At 34.3% G+C, this 24299-nt stretch overlaps 1 protein-coding gene and 1 long non-coding RNA gene across 7 annotated transcripts in view; one reads left to right on the top strand and one right to left on the bottom strand.

Annotated features, from left to right (window-relative positions):
- Phtf2 (putative homeodomain transcription factor 2) overlaps positions 1-24299 on the bottom strand; it is a 130652-nt gene that overhangs the window by 63429 nt on the left and 42924 nt on the right. For all 6 annotated transcript variants that reach the window (XM_048786211.1, XM_015488396.2, XM_048786209.1 and 3 more), the window contains 2 exons: positions 6171-6227; positions 511-580 (listed from right to left, as the gene is read on the bottom strand). Coding sequence is in view for 5 of the 6 variants with exons in the window: in XM_015488396.2 (XP_015343882.1) it covers positions 511-580; positions 6171-6227 (127 nt within the window). In the remaining variant the exon portion in view is untranslated. The remainder of the gene's footprint in view (positions 1-510; positions 581-6170; positions 6228-24299) is intronic.
- Positions 6273-22479, top strand: LOC125611398. Its single transcript, XR_007341599.1, has 3 exons — positions 6273-6542; positions 16537-16542; positions 22468-22479. It is a non-coding gene; the product is annotated as an uncharacterized LOC125611398 (long non-coding RNA).

The raw sequence follows: 24299 nt of genomic DNA, 5'->3' as shown, positions 1-24299 counted from the left end.
ATTTCCCTACAGAAAAAAATGTCACTGTTTGAAAAACCACACATGCGTAATTTTATTCTGTACTACAAGTAAGAAACATCCAATTTAGGGAGTAGTCACTTTAAAAAATATTCATCATAGTATCTTAATATGATAACTCAAATACTCTGAAAAAGATTATTAGTTGAAATAATAGAATTTTTCCCACATATTTTATAAATATAATATAGTATTCAAATGTCAATTTCAGTTAGGAATTACAAATTGCCACTTTAATTTTTATAACAAAGTGCTATGCTTTGCTAAGCAACATGAACTGCTATCTTTTATACTTATTTCAGTGATATTTAGTGGGAGGAAAAGCTACTCAAAGGTATTTATCTTCCATTCTCTCTTTTTTATGCTATTCCTGTTCTCATGTCAGCTCAAACTGCTTTTACTTCTAAAAGTGTATATATCTAACCTATTTTAAAATTGCTTCTTCAAAGTCAATGTCTCCTTATATAAAGCATTTATTTATTGAAGACTCACCTCTTACAAGATCAACATCTATGAGGTCTGGTTTCACATGTGCTGTTTTCTTTGGTTTATTTCTTAACCCCTGCAATATATAAATAGTAGTACTGAAATTTGTACATGTTAATCTCTTAGTCAGAACAGCATAAAAGAATTAACTTCTAAGGATTTCAATTTAATATAAAATCTTTAAGTAATACACCAAACAAAAAGATATATTTTGCATTTGTTACAAGTGGAACATAATTATAGTATTGTAATAAATTTGTTTTTCTAAAAGGATATGTTTAGGGATTTGTGTAACATGCAAAGACAGTTCATTACTAATAGAAAAATTTTAATACAAAGATTATGACTACACCAAGCAAATTTGGGTGTACAGTCTAGATGGTTCAAGAGACTACACTGGCCCCAGATTGTCATCAGGAGAGGGTTCAGGATGGGGTGAGCAGTAGCCCTGAAGGCCCTCAAGATGTAATGGTGAGGTGTTGCTACAGGAAGCAGTAAATCAGAGCTAAGAACTAGACAGAGATGTAAACTTCTCAGCAAATGCTAGCATGTTATGGGGGTATCAGCTGAGCCCCAGAGAGGATTATGTACATCTTAGGGTTGCACTATGTCCATATGCCAACGGAAGAAGAGGCAGTTTTTGTGAATTGAATTAATTTAAACTTGAAATTATTGACCACTGGCTAAAATTAAATTTCTGCTTTCAGTGTAGAGAGTGCAGGGGTGGGGTGGGGGTGGTCAAAATTAGTGGGGAAAAATGAATTATGTTATTACTTAAGACCTAATATGTTAAGAATTGTAAGCTTAGGTTAAATTCCTCAGAAGACATTCAATTAAACAACCAACTTTGCAGTAAATATTTTCTTTGGTCCTAATCCAAGTAACAATGAACAATAAAGTTAAAATCAGATTTAAGAACTGTTTACATCTAAAACCAGAGGCAGTATTTAAGGTCAGAACTTATACATCTAAACCAATAATGTACCCTGACTTCAAGATGTAATTAACCTTTGAACTTTTTCATATGCTCCGTACAGCTGAAGTTGCAAACTACCCAAAGATACAAAACAAAAAGGGGGTGGGGGGTCAGGTTTGAAGATAAAGCAATATATAGATAGTTGATCCTTACATTCTCAGATTCTATATTTGCAAATACACTTATTGTTACTCGTATCCCTAAATCCATATGTTTAGTCCTTTTGCCCTTATTTGCAGAGTGGAAAAAATTTTTAGGCTCCCAATATGCACATTCTCAGCTGAGGCCATACAAGGCAACACTCTGCCTTTTTGTTTGAGCTCTCATTACTGTAAACAAGTTCTCTTTCCAGTCTGTTTTAGTTTTTTGTTCTTCACATTTTTGTGCTTTTTATTGGCAGTTTTTTTTTAAATGACCCCATACACCGTGCAGTGCCGTCTAGTGTTCCTAAGTGCAAGAAAGCTGTGATGTGCCTTCCAGAGAAAATGTGTGTCAGATAAGCTCCATTTATTTATTTATTTGTTCTTTCACTTACAGTGCCAGGATTTAACCAAGGGGTGCTTAATCATTGAGCCATATTCCCATCCCTTTTTATTTTTCATTTTGAGACAGGGTCCCGTTAAATTGCATAGGGCCTCACTAAGTTGCTGAGGCTAGCTTTGAACTTGTGACCCTCCTGCCTCAACCTCCCAAATTGTTAGGATTATGAGCATGTACCACCATGCCAGCATAACCTCCATTTTAAACCTGACTTATAGCATTACTGGTCATAAGTTTATTGTTAATAAAAATCAACAATGTATATTAAATAAGGGATCTTAACACAGAAACATACATAAAACAAAGTTATATACTGATCAGTTGACAAAGATGTTATGACCTAAGGCTTAGAGAAACCTATTTCCCTTAGGAGCAATGGTTCAGTATTCACCACCAATTCAGTGTTTGTGGTGACTTTCAAGAATATAATTACCATGAATAATGAGAATCCATTGCTTCTGTACTTTACTTTCATTTTGATGTAACTATAGGGTAGCTAACAGATTATAAATCATTTACAAGATTTTGCAAACTGGAAAGACAATTCTAATACATACATTTAAACAAAATTTCATTAATAAAGCACTGTTTTGATTTGGTATAAAGTTTATTATTATGGTATTTTACCTTTATTGTGCCAAGAATTAAAAAAAAAACAGCAATATGTTTACATTTACTTCTATCATAAGTCTTTCTCTAACTTTAGAATAACCATTATTGCCAGTGTTTTCTGACTAATCTGAGACATAGTTTATTGTTGTAAACCTAAAATTTTTATCAAAAAGTCTTTTAATAACTAACCAGAAAAACAGTAAATGGTCTTGATTTACACAACTATGCTGGTTTTCAACATGCTCATTCTACTTGACCTTGTATATACTTGGTTCATTTCCTATTTTACATTCTATTAAAACATTTATTTTGAGCTATATTATAGAGCCACACCTTAACGGCCAGTTTCAGTAAAACTTCCCTTTCAAGGGAGTCTATCAGAATATTTAAAGGGTTTTTAAAAAGTAAAAACTTACATTGATAAATTGAAAATTAATAATTTTAGTCACAAAAATGAAAAATATTGGAGTTGAGGATATAGCTCTGTGGTAGAGTTTTGCCTAGCATGCCCCAGGCCCAGGGTTCAATCCTTAGCGTTGGGGGCAACAATGATGTGAGTATTCATAAAACATGATTTTAATTAAGTAGACATTTTAAGTTGGAAAATTTTAAATTGATTTGGGGTAAACTGCATTCAGACAAAGTATTCCTAGCTATAATCATAACCTGCACAAAGTTAAGCAAACAAACAAAAAATGAAATTTAAAAAAAGAATGAAATTTTTGAAACTACTCATTTATGCACAAAGTAGAAAACAGAAACAAACAGTATAAATGTAATTAACATGCTAGAGTCAAAATGAAATATTCTTTTTTGAATGTACATTTAAACTCATAGTATGTTTGTTTTCCATAGTGCAGTGACTCAAATACTATGAAGTTGTGTATTTTTTAAAAATCCCCAAATACACAGATAATACTGACCTCCAAAATTAACGAAGGCTGCTTAAGTTTATAAAGTTCTTTTATTAGTAAGTAGACTTCCTATGCATGGAGTTACTGTAATACTTAGAATCCATCAAGGACAGAAATATCAGTTTCACTTTCTAGAAATCCTTTTCTCCCCTCCATCTCCTTTTTCCTCTGTCAATAAGTAAAGATTTCATAAGCTTTTTGTTGAAGCTTTTAAAATCTAGGAGCTATGAGGGAAATTCTGCATTTAAGTTTCTTTTTTTTTTTTTTCAATCAACACATAAAAATTGCACAGATTTATGGATACTGTGTGATGTTCTGATGCATGCACAGATTGCACAACGTTTAAATCAGGGTAAGCATATCTATTTCCCCAAACATGTGTGGGGAAACATTTATGGTAAAAACCTTCAAAATCCTTTCATCTAGCTTTTTAAAATATACAGTACATTACTGTTATCTATAATCATGCAACTGCAACTATGAAATAGCACACCAGAGTTTCTTTTTATATATTTACTTTTAAATTTGGGCCAAAGTGATCAGAGAATAAAATGAAATTTTAGTTATAATTTATAAAATGCTTAAGAAAAATAGTTGGTGGAATGTAATGGTTATCGTTATACAAAGTACATTATACAAAATACATGTATGAAGATGTGAATTTGGAGTCAACATACCTTATATACAATCAGAGATATGATAAATTGTATTATAAAGGTATATTAAGAATTGTAATGCAAAAAAAGAGAGCTCGTGTATAATGGCATAATTTGGCGTGAACATACTTTATATACAGAGTTACAAAAATTGTGCTGTGAATGGATAATTATGAATATAATGCATTCCACTATTGTCATGTAATAAATAAATAAATAAATAGAAAGACTTGAATTGCATGTCAACACAATTTTTAAAAACACACACCTTATATACAAACATGAGATATGAAAAATTGTGGTATATATGTGAATTAAGAATTGTAAAGTAAAAAAAAGTACATGTATAATGGCATAAGTTGATGTGAACATACTTTGTATACAGAGATACAAAAAACTGTGCTCTATTTGTGTAATAAGGATTGTAATGTATTCCACTGTTGTCGTGTATTTATAAAAATATAATAAAATCAATTAAAAAAATTCTTTCAGTGTCAACCCCACTTTTTTCCAGATTATGTCTAAATTCTTGGGTTAGGTATTCAAGACCCTTCATAATTTAACTTCCATTTTCTTTTCTAGTTTTATGCATAATCATCCTTAAATCCTTCCTCAATCCAATCTATTTCCAAGTCAAACTCTTTGAGTATTCCTGATTCAGTCATGTTTCTTCTTTTCTTTATATTTTTATATGTTCTTCATCAGTCTGTAATGTCTTCACCATTTGCCTCCCCAAAGTCTGTCAAACTCTGTTCAAGAACTACTTCCTCTATTAAATTTCTCCTAACCTCCCCAGGGCTGCCTCCCTCTGCATTCCCTATAGAGACTTACACAAGTGTCTCTGAATTTATCTCATTTTCAATTACATATCTTACCTACAAAACTGTAACCGACCTCATCTTTCTATCCTCCTGACTTAAATCCTATATTTAACGCGTAACAACTTTATTAAGTGTATTCATTCTTTTAATTTTGCAGTGCTGGGAATAGAACCTAGCGCTTTTCACATGCTAAATAGGTGCCTTCCACTGAGCTACATGCCCCACCCTTAAATGTATCAAATCTTCATTAAAAAAAAAAGTGTAAAGATTAAAATTAACAAATGTCAAAGAATCTTGCTCTTTATTATAGTTAAATATTGGCAGATTTTTAAAAAACAGATTGTGAAATATCTATAGATCTAGTTTTCACTGTAACATAAACCTTTCTATAAAACAGAATGTCAAGTAAACTAAACAGACTCTGGTAGGGCCCAAATTAAATTCAGCTCGTGCAGGAACACACTGATTAGTATCTTTGCAAATGAAAAAATATATATAAATCTTATTATCGAAAAAAAAATGCTGAGAAACAACAAATTTAGTTTAAAAATAGTTTTCATGCCAGCAAGGTAGCCTAGGAGAATATCACATCAACATATGAGGTAGCTGCATGTTCAAGAAGAAAATGCTTACTATGAAGATATTTAATTAATGTTTTATTTTTCTAAATTCTTTTCAAAAATGACCAACTTTTCAGCGACTCTTTTTGCGTCCAAGTCATTCTGTTAGTAGCACCAAAAGCAGATCTCAAGCAGAGCAGCATTTGCACAGGATCATTCAGACGGGAAAAATCCTAAAACACTTACCAGTTTAATAAACTGTACAGAGCAATGACAGCATCATAAGGGAGGAAAAGTAAACTAGAAGTATAAGGTGAAAAGTGAAAGGGGAAAAAAGCTAACAAAAAATAACCATTAGAAATTAAATTTTAAAAGAATGGAAAGATGCTAAAAAGCTCAAAAAATAATTAGCAGTAAAGACATGATTATGCTGTTTTTAAAAAAAGAGTTTACTTCTTATTTAAAGAATAAATAATAATATTAATTTATACCTTAAAAGTATATAAAAAGATATTAAATAAAATGTGACACATAATCAATTCATAGAATTATATTTCAAAACAAACAAAATGAAATAAACTTGTTACCTTGATTTCTCTTTGTTCAACAGATTTTTCCCATATTTGTTGATCATATGCTCCAATCTATGAAGAAATGAAGACATTGAACAATCATTGCTCATACCCAATTTTGAACTACAAGGTACTCAGTGTTCATTCAGCACAAATTAAATCTAGTTCTGTCTCAAACTTCTGGAATAAATCCTGTATAACTGTGGTTCTTTTTTTTATGTGCAATTATTCTTAATTCTTTTTTTAAATGATTATTTATTTATTTTGCATTACAATTCTTAATACATCATTATACAATAATTTATCATATCTCTGATTATATATAAGGTATATTGACACCAAATTCACATCTTCATACATGTATTATGTATAATGATGAGAGTAACTGTGCTTCTTATAGTATCATTTAAGGCCTAACAATATTACCATCACCTTGGAACTTCTTAGAATTACGAATTCTTAGACTTTACCCCAGAGTTACTAAGTCAGAAATCTGGAAGTGAATGGAGCTCAAAAATCTGTTTAAAAAATCCCTCTGATTTTCTGATATTTGAAAACCCCTGCCCTAGGGAATCCTTTACTTATTTATTTATTTATCCTTTGTTTTATTTACTTACTTACTTTGGTACTAGGGATTTAACCTAAAAGTACTTTACCACTGAGCTGTACCACCAGCCCTTTTTATTTTTTTATTTTGAGATAGGGTCTCATTAAATTGCTAAGAATGGCCTTGAACTTGGAATCCTCCGTGTCATCTCACCAGTTGCTGAGATTACAGGTGTGCTCAGCAGGAACCCTTTATTTTAAAATAAACACAATTGGTATGGCACTAGCATATTTGAGAAAAAAAAATATCTCCTAAGTGGTAAGTCCTTTATGGAATTATTTTCTAAAAAAATAATACTAATATTCCACAGAATTGCAAGTCCATAAACATGCAGACCACAATTATCACTTAAAGTTTAAATTGAGGTCAGGCACAGTGGCACAAGTCAGTAATACTAATGACTTAGGAAGCTGAGACTGAAGGATTCCAAGTTCAAGGCCAGCCTCAGCAATTTAGTGAGGCCGTAAATAACTTGGACCCTGTCTCAAAAAAACAGAAAAGGACTGAGGATGTAGCTCAGTTACAGAGTGACCCTGGGTTCCATCTCTAGTACAAATACACAAAAAAGTGTAAATTAGAACATAAAGTTGTGAAGTAAGTGAAGACACAGGGAAAGAATCAAAAGTAAAATTTTAAAAAAGAAGTAAACTTCCTATAGCTTCTATGTCCATTACTCTTAGATTCTTAATTCTCTGAACTACAGGATGAACAAGCCATTTTTACTGCTCCTACTCATGGTTCTTTGCTTGGATCCTATTGTATATAGATTCTATTAATTCTGTAACCCAATAAGAAACTGAAATGGGCCAATAATCTATAATTATGATGGAATTTTCATTATTTTATTAATTGAAAATTAGAATTCTAAGAAATTTAAAATATTTGAGATAATTACACTTACAGGACTAAATACAAAGATAGGCAAAGCTATTGTAAAGAAATTCAGGAGGGGGCTGGGGATGTGGCTCAAGCGGTAGCGCGCTTGCCTGGCATGCGTGCGGCCGGGGTTTGACCCTCAGCACCACAGACAATACAAACAAAGATGTGGTGTCCGCTGAACACTAAAAAATAAATATTAAAAAATTCTTAAAAAAAAAAAAGAAATTCAGGAGGGAATTTTCTGACTTAAATCATTTTACCCCAACTTCCTTTTATCTACACATTATTTTTGTAATCTCATTTTAAGAAATGAGAATTTGAAAATACCAATTTAGATATAAAGAAGGTCAAATAATTTACTAAGTAACTCCAAAAGAGCCCTTCATCTCTATTATTTTCTCTTGTATATAATCTTATTCATACTAATCATTTTAGTTCTACAAATCCCGTCCTCCTATGACTTTCCTATTTTTAAAAATCACATGATGATACAACATAATATGAAAATAAAAACTTTAAAACACCTAGACCAAGCTATCTGGACTGGCCAACTCATGTATATGTAACTGAAACTTCTGTTGATCTCCAAAAACAGAGGAAAGCAGCCCTAAAAAAGTAACAAGCACCTTTTTAGGTCTAATGGTAGAGCTGACCTGTAGTAACCAATTCTAACTCTTTTAAATTCTGAATTTAATCAAATAAGCATCTTGGTTAAAACCAGAAAAGGTAAGTATGGGAATAAAGATTCCACATAAATATTTCTGCTCTAAGTTGATAATTCAGAATGACTGGGTTTAATGCAATCATTATTAATTTTTAAAATGTGTAACCATTTCAACATCTTGCATACTTTTTGGTGAAACCATAACCAAGACTAAGTACTGATATGTTCTTTTTAGAAATATATTTATTTTTTAGTTGTAGTTGGATACAATACCTTTATTTTATTTATTTATATGTGGTGCTGAGGATCAAACCCAGGGCCTCACATGTGCTAGACACTCTAAAACTAAGCCACAATCCCAGCCCCCTAATATGTTTTTAATGGTTATTTGACAGTAGTTAATTTTCCTACACAAAAGAATGCTTAAATTCGCTTTAAAAGAACATTGGTTTTATTTCAAGATGATCCAAAAAGATGAACATAAAGATACATGTTCCATAATCATAAAATCAGAGAAAATAAAATAATGCATATGCAATAGACCAAATAAAAAAATGCATGTCAGCCAGTCATGGTGGCATATATCTGTAATCCCAGCAATTTGGGAAGCTAGGCAGGAGGTTCACAAGTTCAAAGTCAGCCTCAGCAACGTAGCAAGGCCTAAACAACTTAGCAAGACCCTGTGTTATAGTTTAGATAAGTGGTATCCCCCAAAAGTTCATGTATGAGTCAATGCAAAAAGGTTTAGAGGTGAAATGATTGGTTATGAGAGCCTTAACCCAATCAGTGAATTAATCCCGACAGTGATTAACTGAGTGGTCACTATAGACAGGTATGGTGTGGTTGCAAGAGGTGGGTCATTGCGGGTATGCCTTTGGGGTTTATATTTTGTCCTTGTTCAACAAAGTTCTGTTTCCTGGTGTGATGTCTTTAGTCACCATCCTCCATCAAACTCTTCTGCCATGATGTGCTACTGCATCTCCTCTCTGTGTTCTTGTTAGGTCTTTGTCCAAGGCAGTGAAAAAGCTACTAAAACATCATGTTTTAAAGTAAAACATTTTAAAAAGAGGGGAAAGAGCTGGGCATGTGGCTCAGTGGTAAAGCACTCCATGGTTCAATCCCTGGCACCAAAAAAAAAAAAAAAAAAAAAAAAAAAAAAAAAAAAAAAAAGCATGTCAGTACAATTCTAGCATGATACTGAAAGCGCCAAGGTTTAAAAAGGTACCGAAAGTCTAAGAAACCTTGTAATAAAGCAGTGGGGGAAAAGTGGAAAAGCTTTTGGAAAGTTCAGATACTTTACTTGTAAATAGCAGAATGCAACCTTAAAAAAAAAAAAAGGTGGGTAGATACTCCTATAAAAATTCATAGGATAAAATGGGTTGTTTTAGAGAAACACTTTTTTTTTCAAAGATTGAATGGGTGAGAGTAAGACAACTTACATTGTAATAGAATGCCTTATGGGTCTTAATTTTTTTAACTAGGAGTGAGTGTGTGTGTGTGTGTGTGTGTGTGTGTGTTTATGTTGTAGATGGACACAACACTTTTATTTTAACGTGGTGCTGAGGATGGAACCCAGTGCCTCACACACGCCAGGCAAGCGCTCTACCATAGAACTACAACCCATGACCCCTTTTTTCTGTTTTTTAACTGGGGATTGAACCTAGGGAAGCTTTACCACAGAGTTACACTCCCAGTTTTTTTGTTTGTTTGTTTTTGATTTTTACTTTGTGATTCAGGGTTTTGCTTTGCTGCTGAAGCTAGCCTCAAATTTTGATCCTCCTGCCTGAGCCTCCTTAAGTCACTGGGATTCTAGGCATGTGCCACCACACCTGGCTCTGAGTGTCATTTTCAATTACAAGTGAAAGTATCTAAGTGGAGGCATCAATTCCCCTTTGCAGCATACTTCTTTTGTTTTAAACATACCACCAAAATTAACCTTCTATTTATAGAAACAAACAGACTGCTTTCTTGGAGAAAACTGAGGGTGCTATTAACCTAAATGCATGGAATTCAGAAGGAGATTGTTCATGGCACTGCTTAGTAATACAAATGCCTTAACAAATCACACTTACGTATGAATCCAGACTGAACTACCAGAAATTGTTTCTTCAGATATGTGTGTATGTAGTAGATCAGAGGCATCATAAAATCAGGGTGATGGAAGAATCCTAGAAAGGAAGTTAAAGAATTCTAAAGACCCCTTCTAGCCTAAGACCTCACTTTATTTCAGGCTGAAATCTGGCAAGACAGATGATTACAACACCTGTGGCATAGGTTCAGGTTTTTTTTTTTGTTTTTTTTTTTCCCTCTCTTTATAAAAGAGAATCCTGTTGTCAATCACCACAGAGTAAGAAAAGACAACATGCTTAGACTGGGTAAAAGAAGAACCATCTTTTCAAGTCATGTAACGGATCAAAACAACTTGAAGAGCTATACTACCAAAATCAAAAACAAACAATGAGGTTTCCAGTTTCTATTTTACCTTTGGCATGCAAATACTTGGCAGACTTGACTAAGTCACAATAAACTAGATAGCTATTTCGTTTTTGTATTTCTACTAACTAGAATTAAATCACAAAGCCAAATTCAATTATAGTTCTTTGTGAAAAGTCAAGAAGGAATAACGGTATAACTACATCATTTACTTAATGCAATATAAAAAAACTAAAAAAAAGCTCAATAGTAACATTTATCTAATAAAACAAAATTTAATCAGATGACATCAAATTGAAAAAAAATAACGTAATATTTTGATTACTTCCAAATTTCATCTAATTCCCCAACTGCTCTCCTTTGCTTTATTCCAAATGTCTCCAGTGTTTGGGTTAAAAAAAGTGTCTATATTTTTGGGGAACAAAAGGGTATATACTCAAATAATGCTTTGTTAGTAGCTACTTAGAAATACCAGGGTAATCATGAATGGGTAGTTCAATAGATGTTCAACCATATTCTTCATAAGTGACTCTCTGTTTAAAGGAGGAAGAAAAACACTGTTTCCATGTTGTTAAAGGAGATTCTGAAATTCTAATTCACAGTTTGTAGCTAATAGTTTCATACATGTTAAGAATGTGAAGTTCATTCTCTGGTGCCTGCTATAGTAAAGAATTTTGTCAGTGTACCTGTTATTAGTCTCAGAGATGTATGAATACAGTAAGCCTGTGTTACATTCATAACCAACTAAAGTTGACCTATAGTCAGTTTGTTCTATTCCAGATCCCAGGTGACCAAGTATTTGCCCTTAACAAATTCATCCTGTGTCTTCAACAACCATCTGGCAATCCTATACTGATCTCTTATAATATTCCTTATAATGAAAGCAAGGATAATTCTACATTTTCTTCCTACAAGTTTTAATTCCTAATAACTATGAACATTACCACTCTGGCAGAACATGTACCAACTACTTCCCCAAAAAAGACTGAATCCATAAAACACAAATATCATTTTTTGTCTTCTTCATTTCTTTTATCTTTTCTCAGCTAGTTTATTTTCCCTTTCCTCTTATCTTTATTAGCAAACTTTGAGCCATTGCAGAGGTCAAGCTTGACAAAAACAAACCAAAAAACAAGGAAGCAGCATTCTGAAAGCAGTAAGAAAAACATTAAGAAACAAGAAATTGAGATACTAGAATTTATTAATATGAAGCAGAATAAAATTGAAATTACTAATCTTTAGATGCTTCCAGACAAACTGAAGAGTGTTATAAAAGGAAAACGAATACATTACAAATATAAATTAATGTAGCTAATGCTACATTATATAGTATATGTAAATATATGTAGCAGATATTTAGAAGGATACATGAAAACCACTAGTAGTGATTCTCACTGATAAATATGGAAGAAACTAGCACTTTTCATTTCTGCTTTATATTCATTGATACTGTATTTTTTTTTCAAAATCTATACATATTGTTTTTATGAACCAGGATTCTCAACCAAGGTAATTTGAATTATTTGTCTAAGAAATGAAATGTGTTCCATAGTCCTATCACTGAATAGTAACTTTATAAAGAATCATTTACCTACCCTTACAATCATTCTAAATTTTTATCTTCCTATAAACTGAGATGAAATGCAGAAAAGGAAGGAGAGAGGAAGACAGCAGGGAGGTATCTGAGGAGAGGAAGAATGGGAAGTGAAGGGACAAGAAAAGAAGAGGACTGATACGTAGAAAAAAAAAATGATTGCATCTGTCCAGGTATCAGCCAAGGTTAGCTCTGGGTCCTAAGAAAATAATTTTGTAATGAATATGATGGTATCCAAAATACAAATGTTAGGGTCTGGGGATGTGGCTCAAGCGGTAGCGCGCTCGCCTGGCATGCGTGCGGCCCGGGTTCGATTCTCAGCACCACATACAAACAAAGATGTTGTGTCCGCCAAATACTAAAAAATAAATGTTGAAATTCTCTCTCTCTCTCTACCTCTCTCTCACTCTCTCTTTAAAAAAAAAAAAAAAAAGAAACAAAATACAAATGTTAAACTAGATAATTAGGTTATGAAATGGCAACCAGTACCACTTAGGAATTCTAGAAAAGTTTCATACCTTTGAAAAGCAATTTGAAAGTTACTCTTAGGTGATTGGATTACCCCTTAGGGCATCACATTCAGAGGAGCAGTAGCTCAGGTATCAAGAGGCTAAGGAAAAGGTATCTAGCTTCAAATGTAGTTATCAATAGTTTAATTAGATTAAGTGCTTAGATAAAAGATTAAGAATTCACAAATAAACATAAGCATGATGAGGAGAGGCCATGATTTGCCTGTTTTAAAGCACCTACTTTCCTCAGCTAATGAACAAACATAATATAATACTATATGTCAAAGACATCATTTTTGCTGCCATTTTTCCTATTACTTCCATGCTTAGTTTTAGTTTTCTGTATCTCATGTGAAAAATTCCGAGGAGCAAACTTTTGATTCTCATAAACATCAAGTATTATTCAAAATGTAGTATACGTTTGCAAGAGTGTATTTGTTAAAAGCATGACAAGAGAATCTCCAAGACAAGAGGTTAAAGAACCTCTTTAGCTGGGCACGGTGGCACACGTCTATAATCTCAGAGGCTCAGGAGGCTGAGACTGGAAAAGAAAAGTTCAAAGCCAACCTCAACAAGGGTGAGGTGCTAAGCAATTCAATGAGACCCTGTCTTTAAATAAAATATAAAATAGGGGATGTGGCTCAGTGGCAAAGTGGTTTCTTGGTAGATTTTAATCTCTACCCCCCCACACCTGCCCTGCCCCCACAAAAAAGAACAGCTTTAGATAGTTCTCTCCTTATCTTATCTCTCCCTGTATCTTATCTCTTTCATTATTTATTTATTTGGCACTGGGGATTGAACCCAGGGACACTTAACCACTGGATCTACATTCCAACCTCTTTTTATTTTTTATTTTGTGACAGGGTCTTGTTAAATTGCTTAAGGCTCCTGAGTTGCTGGGATTATAGGCATGCATCACTTTAAAAAGAATAAAACAGTAAGAAAAGCAAGAAGATGCACCTATTCTTGATGGCAATTTCCATCTCTGAATTGATAATAACATTATTTTTTCTATGACTTTTTTTTTTGGATAATGTATCACCCACCATAAATTCCTAATAAGCAATGGTTATGCTGTTAATGTACCTAATATGAACATTTCATATTGTACTAAATTTAAAAGCTGTAAAACCAAAGGTAATTATCTTTTATTTTTGAGTACTTTTATTAACATAAAAGCCACTGCTCAGAACATACCTTTTGTATATTCATAGTGCTATTTTTTTAACCCTTTGTTATTCCCACTACCTTGGTCAATCAGCCTTTAATGTTTGCTGACACTGGAAAAGGCCCTGGACTATGTAAAAACTCTGGAGTTTTGTCCCATCCTTTCCACTACTAGCCTTCCAGATTTGGGCCTCACTTTTCTCTGAGACTCTGTAAAATGGGGACAAAAAAAAACATATCTCACAAGTAACAATAAGTGTTGGTAAGGATGTGGGGGGAAAGTACACTCATATATTGCTGGTGGCACTGCAAATTGGTGCAACCACTCTGGAAAGCAGTGTGGAGATTCTTTAAAAATCTTGGAATGGAACCACTGTTTGACCCAGCTATCCCACTCCTCAGTCTATAGCCAAAGGACTTAAAATCAGCATACAATAGTGACATAGCCACATCAATGTTATAGCAGCTCAATTTACAATAGCTAAACAGTGTAACCAACCTAGATGCCCTTCAATGTGGTTTATAGATACACAACGGAATTTTATTCAGTCTTAAAAGAGAATAAAATTACGGCATTTGCTAGTAAATTGATGGAGTTGGAGAAGATCATGCTAGGCGAAATAAGCCAATCCCAAAAAACCAAAGGCTGAATGTTCTCCCTGATAAGTAGATGCTGATCCATACTGGGAGGGAGGAGAGCACATAGGAAGAATGGAGGAATTTGATTGGGGGCAGGGGACATGGGAGTAGGAAAAACAGTGGAATGAGATGGACATCATTACCCTAGGTACATATATGACTGCACATATGGTGCAACTCTACACCATATACTACCAGAGAAATGAAAAGCTGTGCTCTATTTGTGTACAATGAACCAAAATGCATCCTGCTGTCATGTATAACTAATTAGAACAAATTTAAAAAAAAAAAAAACATACCTCACAGAAATGTGAAGAGACAGTTTCTGTGTACCACGAAAATATTAGTTCTTTCCTTTCTTGGTAGATTTTAATCTCTTCAGGTCTCAGTTACCTCATTTTTAAACTGACAAAGCTAAACTATATTTAAATATTAATCATGCTTTGGATAGCCAGAGTTTTTTGGACATCAGAATGGAAAGAGAAGATTCAATGCTAGGTGAGAGCAAGTAGAAGCAACAAAATAGTAGGGCAAAAGATACAAAGCAGAAAGTAAAATGGGTTTGTAGATAAATGTCCTTTTCCTAATTAATAACCAACATAATATTTTTGGTAATTGCCATAGTTTATGAATAAAAACAGAGCTGTTGACATCTAAACTATCATTTGCCCAGATAACTAAAATACATGCCTTGTACTGCCATAATCATCTACCTACAAGTATATTAAAAAAGAGAAAACTGGGGCTAGGGTTGTGGCTCAGTGATAGAGCACTTGCCTAGCATGTGTGAGGCATTGGATTTAATCCCCAGCACCACATAAACAACTAAATAAATAAAATAAAGGTATTGTGTCCATTTACAACTAAAAACAATATTTAAAAAAAATTAATGGGGTAAATAATACAATAAAATTAAAGTTACAAAACAAATTAGTGGAAGTGAGAATACTAATCATCAATGATAGAAAACTTATACCCATAATTCTCAAAACTGTGTTGTACTAGTGGACATTCCAAAGTTATTCCTAGCACTTCTGCTCATAATGCTAAAACATACAGAAGAAACATTTAGAGGCCACTTCAAATCACTAGAATTAATAACCTTCAGATCAATCTTTACCCAGAATTAGTAGAAAATAACTATTTTGACTATTAAAAAAACTTATAATTCCAAGTAAGTATCAGTACTTTGAATATCAAATAGGTCTTCGCTGTTTCTTGATCATAACTACTGCCCCTCAAACAAATTTGTCTATTAAACATTTAGGAGTGTCTGAATCCTACAGTTTCTCCTACAAAGGCTCATTTCTAATCTACTAGTAGTATTGAGACAGCAATTCCCAATACTACTCCATTTATATGCTACCCTATTACACTCTTTTGTTCCTTCTAAATATTTTATTGTAATTAACATATTGTTCAATGTTCCTATTGAATGTCTATTACATATATCCATACACAGCTCTCCTAATTTAAAAGTATGTAGAATTAAGAAACTCAGGTGACTTTAATGATGAGCCTCAAATGAGGAAACAGACTCATATAATTACAATATAAATATGAATGATGATGATGTCAAACAAAAATATCACAAGCTTGTAACTCTTTCAAACGCATCAAAGCATTTTATCAAATCTTTAACTCTTCTGAGTCAATCTTTTCTTAAAAATTAAAAAAAATATATGAGACAAAACACAAGTCTTTTGACCCTATCATTAAAAACATACCAATATAATTCTAGTGTTATTTGAGGGTACCATAAATATATAATAATCAAATATAAGATATCTTTAATTAGGGAAAGAAATTGAAATCATGAAATAAGTATTATTATTTTTTATACTGGTGATTGAGCCCATGGGTGCTTTACCACTAAGCTGTATCCCCAGTCCTTTGTATTTTGAGGCATAGTCTTGCTGAGGGTCTCACTAAATTCTGAGAATGGTGTCGACCTTGCAATCCTCCTTTCTCAGCCTCCTGAGAGCTGGGATGACAGGTGTATGTCACAGCTCCTGACAATATTATTAATTATAAGCAAAGAGTTTTCTTTGCAACCTCTTGTAAACCTCTTTACTTCAACTATCATTTCTTTCTTTTGTTATGAATTATTTTCAGGATTATATAATAACTAAAATGTATTTTTAAAATTCTACTGCTTGAGTAGAATTTTAAAAATACATTTTAAAAAGTCTTGGGCAGAATATATAACTTTTCAAGGAAGAAAATATATTTCTAGAATGCAATGAATTTTAAAATATGTATCAAGCTAGCCTTTGGACCAAAACGTCAAAGTCTAAAAACAAATTCTTATCTATAGATATTAAAATCTAGCTAACTGTCTGAAGTACTGAAGTCCTGGATATACTCTGAGAGGGATTCCCCCCACAATATCTGAGTTATTTAATACTGCATACTCCCTCCCCCACAATGATCTAAAGCCAGACATCTGACTCACACTGAGTCACTCAGATTCCCTCACCATTCCAAATATCAGAAAAACAGAAGAAACGTGGAAACACATGGCTAATAGAATAAATTAAACACTAACAACAGAACTCAAAAGAAATGTTTCTAGAAATTCTGCCATTAAGGAACCCATCATAGCCTTGGTTTGCCTTTCATTCTCAAGTCTTGGCTGTCTGCTGCTGGCAGAGTTCACATGTGTAGTGAAAAGTAGAAGCAGAATACAGTGGTGTTTTTTTCCTGGCCCAACTTTAATGAAAACATTGCTGTTAATGCAAACTAATACCATTCTGCATAATTTACGAGGACTGTTTATTTTCCAACTTGCTGGTACATGGCAAAACTTTCTCAGTGGATTTGCTAATCAAGATACTACTGAATTAATATCCTTTCCCAAGAAGTCATCTGAGCAAAGTTAATATAACATCTGATTTTCCACTTAACCTAACCTAGGATCATGGATTGTAAAGACCCCACTAGTAAGGAAAGAAAAGTTCATTAGTTATTTCCGTTAATCACAGGAAAATAATTTAAACATGTCTTACTTTATCAATCAAAAAAGATGATCAAAAGAGATTTATACGAAGTAAATATTAGTGTTCTATTTAACCTATCACATTAATTACAAATTGATAAAGCTTTCAGAGCCAAATCCATAAAATTTAACATTACTCAATTAAAATTATTTGGATGTTTTTATAAATTTTATTTTGATTATTATAGAGTGAAAATTATTTAAAATAGCTTTGGAAAGCTATTGATTATTTAAAAATAAACTTTGGTTTAAAAAATTAAGGGTTGGCTTTTTAGCTTGTAAGTCAGAAAAATAGTGAAAGGACAAATATAAACTTTGTCTTTATTTTACCACTAACAGTGTTGTTTATATTCAATATATCAAACTCTACGGGAAAAAACATGAATTCTATCATGACACAAAGCCCAAGAAAAGACATTCATCAACATTAGTCATAATTCTCTTAGCTGAATACACATTTATAAAAATTATATTTAGTCCGTTAAGAACACTGACCAAAGTCAACCTAGTCAATAAAGATTTCTAGTAAGACTAAACAACCACAATCATGAATTAAGGACATTCTGGTCCACAAGGGACCACATTAATGACCACATTTATGTCATATATATGACCCACAAGATTATAATGGAGAAAAAAAATTACTATAGCCTAGTGAACTTATAGCCATCCTAATGTAATGCTGGTATAAACAAACCTACTACATTGCCAGGTATATAAAAGCATATCTATGTACAGTACATAATATTTGGTAATGATAATACACGAATGTTAGTGGTTAATATATTCACTATACTATACTATTTATAATTTTACAGCATATTGCTACTTATTTAAAAAAAAAGTTTATTGAAGAATTGGCAGCAGCCTTATACATCTTGTGTTTACCACATCTCCTCATTGCTTCAAGATGCCACATGGAGTGACTGAGCTGTAACATCTACATTTATGCAAGTATATTCTATGGTGTTCACCCAATATTCTCGGAAAGTATTCTTGTTGTTAAGCAAAATGTAACTGTTATATATATATATATATATATATATATATATATATATATATATATATATATAATGTGTTTAATTTAAATAATAGCTGTATTAATGAGAGATTCAAGATGGCAGATGAAAAAAAGACTGCTTTTCTAGTTGCTCTGTGCCTTGGGATTCAAGCAGAGGGAGTACTGCTTCTCAGTGAGGTAGGTGAAATATGGAATTCACTGAAAATCAAACTCAGGTAGTATGAGACTATTAGAGACATACAAATCCAGGTGCATCTAAAAATGACAAGAAAGAGAACACTGGAGCCAAGCCTATGGCAGCACTGGTGCCAGATCACCACAGAAGGGAGGGGTAACAGAGAGAAAAACAATGGACAAATTCGCTGTGCAAAAACCTATAGAACAGAAAATCAGTCTGAACTTAGTTGAACCAGAGACTACACAGAGAGCTGATGTTTTGAAAATTCTTCTGTGTTTCTTAACTGGCTAGTGGAAAACTGAGATGGGGAGCCATCTTGAGGAGGCCATACTGCAGCTTGCTAATGCAGGAGCCCAGGAGATCACAGCAACCATTGCCATACCACTCTGGCAAACATTTACTGTGTAGTCTACAGTGTACCTAGAAGAATGTGACTGAAACAGTACAACAGAAAAGACTGTAGCTAGGAGATTCAAGTCAGAGATACAGAGGAAAAGAACAAAACACTTTCCCTTTGACTCTGGAGATGCACATGACCAGCTAAAGAGGGTTAGGAAACTGAACAGGCAGGTGTGATTTCACAAGAAGACTGAGCTTGGGAAGTCCACATTCATGGGTAGTGGAGTATGTGAGATCTACAGGGGGTTGGTTCCCCTCCACAACCCTGCAGAATTTTTGGGAGGCCTGAGATCCAAATACCCAGCAGAGATCCACATCTGCCTAGCCTTGGGGAGTGTTGATCTAATCTCTCCAGAGCAGAAACCACTCAGCAAAGCCCTAAAGGCCTGATTAGAGCAAAACCCCAGAAGCCAGAACTTTCCATTTCAAACTCTGTAGCAGTTCCGCCCTGAGAGGGCATCTATGTAATTTGTGTGAACAAAACTCCAATTGATAGTACTTCCCATTCTATCCTACTTTATCCTGGTGAGAAGGGAAGCTGAGAGTTATTTCAATCAGCTCCAGTTCCAGACCACTCCAACTGGCATTTCAGTAAGCAACACAAAAAGAGGAAAGCATTTATCAACACAAGAGCCCTTGCTCTCTCTAATGGGTACTGTTATGGTTTGGATATGAGATGTCCCACTAAAAGCTCCTGTACTGGGGCTGGGGCTCCTGTACTGAGTGCTTGCCTTGCATGCCCAAGACACTGGGTTTGATCCTCAGTACCACACAAAAAAATGAATTAATAAAATAAAGATATTATGTCCATCTACAACTAAAAAAAAAACTTAAAAAAAAAAAAAAACTCCTGTACTAAAACAGGAATACCCCAGAAGTGAAAAGATTACCAGAAGTAAAATGATTAGATTTTAAGAGGAGAAATCAGTCCATCCTAGTTTGAATGGACTGACTGGATGGTAACTATAGGCAGGTAAGGTGTGTAACTAGAAAAGGTGGGTCACTGAGGAGCCCTGGAAGGGTTCAAATTCCCTGCAGCCCATTCCCCCTTCCTTTTTTCTGCCTCCTGGCTGCACGCCTTTCTACCATGATGATGTTCTACCTTACTTTGGGTCCAGAGCAATAGACTCTGCCAAACATGGACTAAACCTATGGAACCATGAGCCAAAATAAACTTTTCGTTCTCTAAGTTGTTCTTGTTGGGTATTTTGGTCACAGAGACAAAAATCCAACAAACAAAGGTACACAGCTCAAGAAAAAACAGAAAGAAAGGTAGTCTAGCATAGGAAGTGAACATCCATCACTGTCAATAGTTCTGACCACTCACCAGTCACAATTCTTTCATTTTCATTAAAAATTTCTCCTGTTTTTTTTTCTTAAAAATATTTCCCTTTTTTAAAAAAATTCTTTTTTGTTCTTGCTATGCTGATTGGTCCATGAAAGTACATATATATTTTTTTTTCCTCATTTTCATTATTCTTATTTATCTTTTAATGGTTAGCAATTGTTTATTTAGGGTGTTTTGTTGCTGTTTGTTTCTCTTATTTTTCTTACTTCTCCCTCTAATAGCCAAACTTTTCTTGTTCTTTCTAACCTCTTTTTTTTTTAATTTGTTCTCTTCCTTTATAGCTACCACTTGCTTTTATCTCTTCTGCTTTCCCTCTGTTTGTATTTTGAATTCTAAAATTTTTAAAAATCTTCCTACCAGATTTTATTTTCCTTCAATGAACTGTATTATTATATCACCATGACCAAGATACCTGACCACAACTTAGAAAATGAAAAGTTTATTTGGGGGATTACAATTTCAAAGGTTCAAGTCCATGAGAGACCAAGTCCATTGTTTTGGGATCAAAGTGAGGCAGAGCATCAGGGCTGAAGGGCCCAGCAAAGGAAAGTTGTTCGGCTCATAGTGGCATCAGGAAGCAGGGGACCATAGGTAAAAACAACCTTCTCAGTGTATACCCCCAGGAATGCACCTGCCCATGCACCTGCCCAAGCCATGAACTACATGCCTTAAGTAAACACCCACTCCATCCAAAGCAGGATGACTTGATTACGTTACAGGTCTTGTGATCCAATCATTTACCTCTAAATACTCCTGCATTATTAACACAGGAGCTTTGGAGGGAGAAGAGGGTCCACCTCATATCCAAACAATAAATTCTGTCCCTGGTACCAAAAAGCTCATGTCCTTCTATGATGCAAAATGTACTTAGTTCATCTCCAAGAGTCTCACAGTCTTAACAGTTCTAGCATCACTCAAAAGCCCAAGTCCAAAGTCTTATCTGAGATTCTAGGCAAACTCTTGGCTATGAATTTCTGTAAAAAACAAAAACAAGTCAGATACATCTATATACAGTAGCCCAGAATAAATATTCCCATTGCAAAAGGGAGGAATAGGGGAATAGAAATAAAGGTTGAGGCCAAAGCAAGACCAAAATCCAGCAGGGCAAACAGGTCCCATAACTCCACACACACCATCTACAATATATGGCTGTGTGACATTGTTTCCAAAGAACTTAGGCAGCCCCACCCCTCTAACCTTGCCTGATAAAGTGCACATGGGCTCTCTCTTAGCTTGGCTCTCTCCAGAGCCAGCAGCTTTTCTTGGCAGACAATTCACATTAAGGGCATCTCTTAATTCTTGAGGTATCCATTTCAGTTTGGGTTTCACCTTCATGACTTTTAAGCATCACCCTCTGAGGAACAGGGACCCTGATACTGGTACACTTTGCCTGGCCTTCTGAAATCTTGGTGGAAGCCTCTGTGACCACAAAATCATCCCACATTCCTGCAGAAACAGCACCAATTGGACGACACCACAGTCTGCTGCCAGTTGCACAATAGATCCACTCCATGGGATCACAGCAGCAGCATCCTCTGAATGCATAGCTGGTTGAATATGGTAAAACAACTTCCCAGGCGCCCCCTGTGGGAGCAGGGCATCTATAGGGTTTCTTCTCAAAGGAATTCTCCCTTCTAGACCCTTGAAACTACAATGGGTGTGGTCATACAAATTCCTGAGATCCCCTCAAGGCATCTTTCTATTATCTCTCTATAAGTACATATAGCATCACTTCAGGGGTTATAATCATTTTAGCAAGCATGCCTTCCTGGGTGCCAGCTTTACATGCATTTCTCTGACCAACTATAAGTTTTTAAAATCCTTCAGGTATTTTCTGCTCTTGATTTTTACAATAAACCTGTAGAAAAGCTGCCAGCAACATCCATGCCACTGACTGAATGTCGTGTTGCCCTGAAATTTCCTCTGCCAGATTAATTAGTCCATCATTCATAAATTCAGTCTCACTTAAAGTCTCAGGACATGAGTGAAATGTAGCCAGGGTCTTTACAAGAACATAATATAAATGGTCTGTAGTCCAATTTCCAATAGAATCCTCTCCTCCCTCTGAAACTTCATGAGCATTGTCTATATTCCTGAGTTTTTTTTTGAGTTCATGCTAGAATCATTTATTAAGCTCTGCTGCAACATTCTAAAGCATCTCCTGCTTGCTGGCTTTCCCACAACCCAGTTCAAAAGGCTTCTGAACCATATGGTCAGGTTAGTCACAACAACAACCCCACTTCTTGGTACCAATTTGTTTTAATCAGCTTTGCATTGCTATAACCAAGATACCAGACCAAACACTGTAGAAGAAACCTTTATTTGAGGACCCAATATGTTGTTTGCAAGAGACTTATCTTACAGGCAAAGATTTCCACAGGCCGAAAGTAAAACAATGCAAATTGATATAACAAGCAAATGGAGCCCCAAAACATGCAGAAGTTGCTAATCTAATATCCAACAAAGCAGATTTCAAGTCAAAATTAACCAGAAGAGAGAAAATTAACTGGAAGTTCGTATCATTCTGGTAAACAGAACAATTCAACAAGAAGATATAACAGTGGTAAATATTTATGCACCAAACATCAGTGCAACTAATTACATATAATAGACATCAGTTAAATAGACAGACCACAGCAAAATAATACTGGGTGATTTCAACATGCCTCTCTCATCACTAGGCTATTCAGATATAAACTTAGTAAAGACTCTTCAAAAAAAAGACATATTTTTTTTTTTTTAAAAAGGGTGGGAAAAAGAATCAACAGACATCTGCAGAATATTTCAGCCAGGTATGATGGTGCATGTCTGTGATCCCAGTGACTTGGGAGGCTGAGGCAGGAGGATCACTGCAAGTTCAAAGCCAGCATTAGCAAATTAGAGAGGCTCTAAGTAACTTAGTGAGATCCTGTTTCTAAGTAAAATATAAAAAGGGTTGGGGATGTGGCTCAGTGGTTAAATATTCCTGGGTTTAATCCCAGTACCCCCCCAAAAAAGAGAGAGAGAGAGAGAGAGAGAGAGAGAGAGCCAGCCAATTTCATTTTCTTCTCAGTTTACATGAAGGCTTTCACTAAAATAGACCACAAAGACACTCTTAGCCAAAAAAAAAGGGATAGAATTCCTTGCATCTTTTCAGATAATAATGGAATGAAATCAACACAAAGGTCAGGCATGGTGGTGCATGTCTATAATCCTAGAAGCTCAGGAGGCTAAGCCAGGAGGATTGCAAGTTCAAAGCCAGCCTCAGCAACTTAGCAAGGCCCTAAGAAGCTCAGGAAGACCCTGTCTCAAAATAAAAAATAAAAAGGGCTGGGGTGTGGCTCAGTGGTTAAACATCTCTGGGTTCAATCCCTAGTACCAAAATAAAGAAATCAACACTAAAAAAATAAAACACCTCAGAAATGATATAAACACATGGAGATTAAATACTACATTTTTGAATGATGATGGATGATAGAACAAATCAGGGGAGAAATTTTAAAATTCTTAAAATCAAATGAGAATAGTGATACAATATACCAGAACTTCTGGAACACTATGAAGGCAATTCTTACAGGAAATTTTATAGTTATGAGTGTTTACGTAAGAAAATCAGAAAGATTCCAAATAAACAACCTAATTAATGATGGATTTCAAGGCCCTAGAAAAACACAAATTAATCAATTCCAAAAGAAGTAAGAAAAGAAATAATTAGTATGACAGCCCAAA

The sequence above is a fragment of the Marmota marmota genome, unplaced genomic scaffold, assembly GCF_001458135.2.
Source record: "Marmota marmota marmota unplaced genomic scaffold, marMar, whole genome shotgun sequence".
Taxonomy (NCBI): domain Eukaryota; kingdom Metazoa; phylum Chordata; class Mammalia; order Rodentia; family Sciuridae; genus Marmota; species Marmota marmota.
The sequence above is the reverse complement of the archived record's forward strand: the minus strand, read 5'-3'. Positions and strand labels throughout refer to the sequence as shown.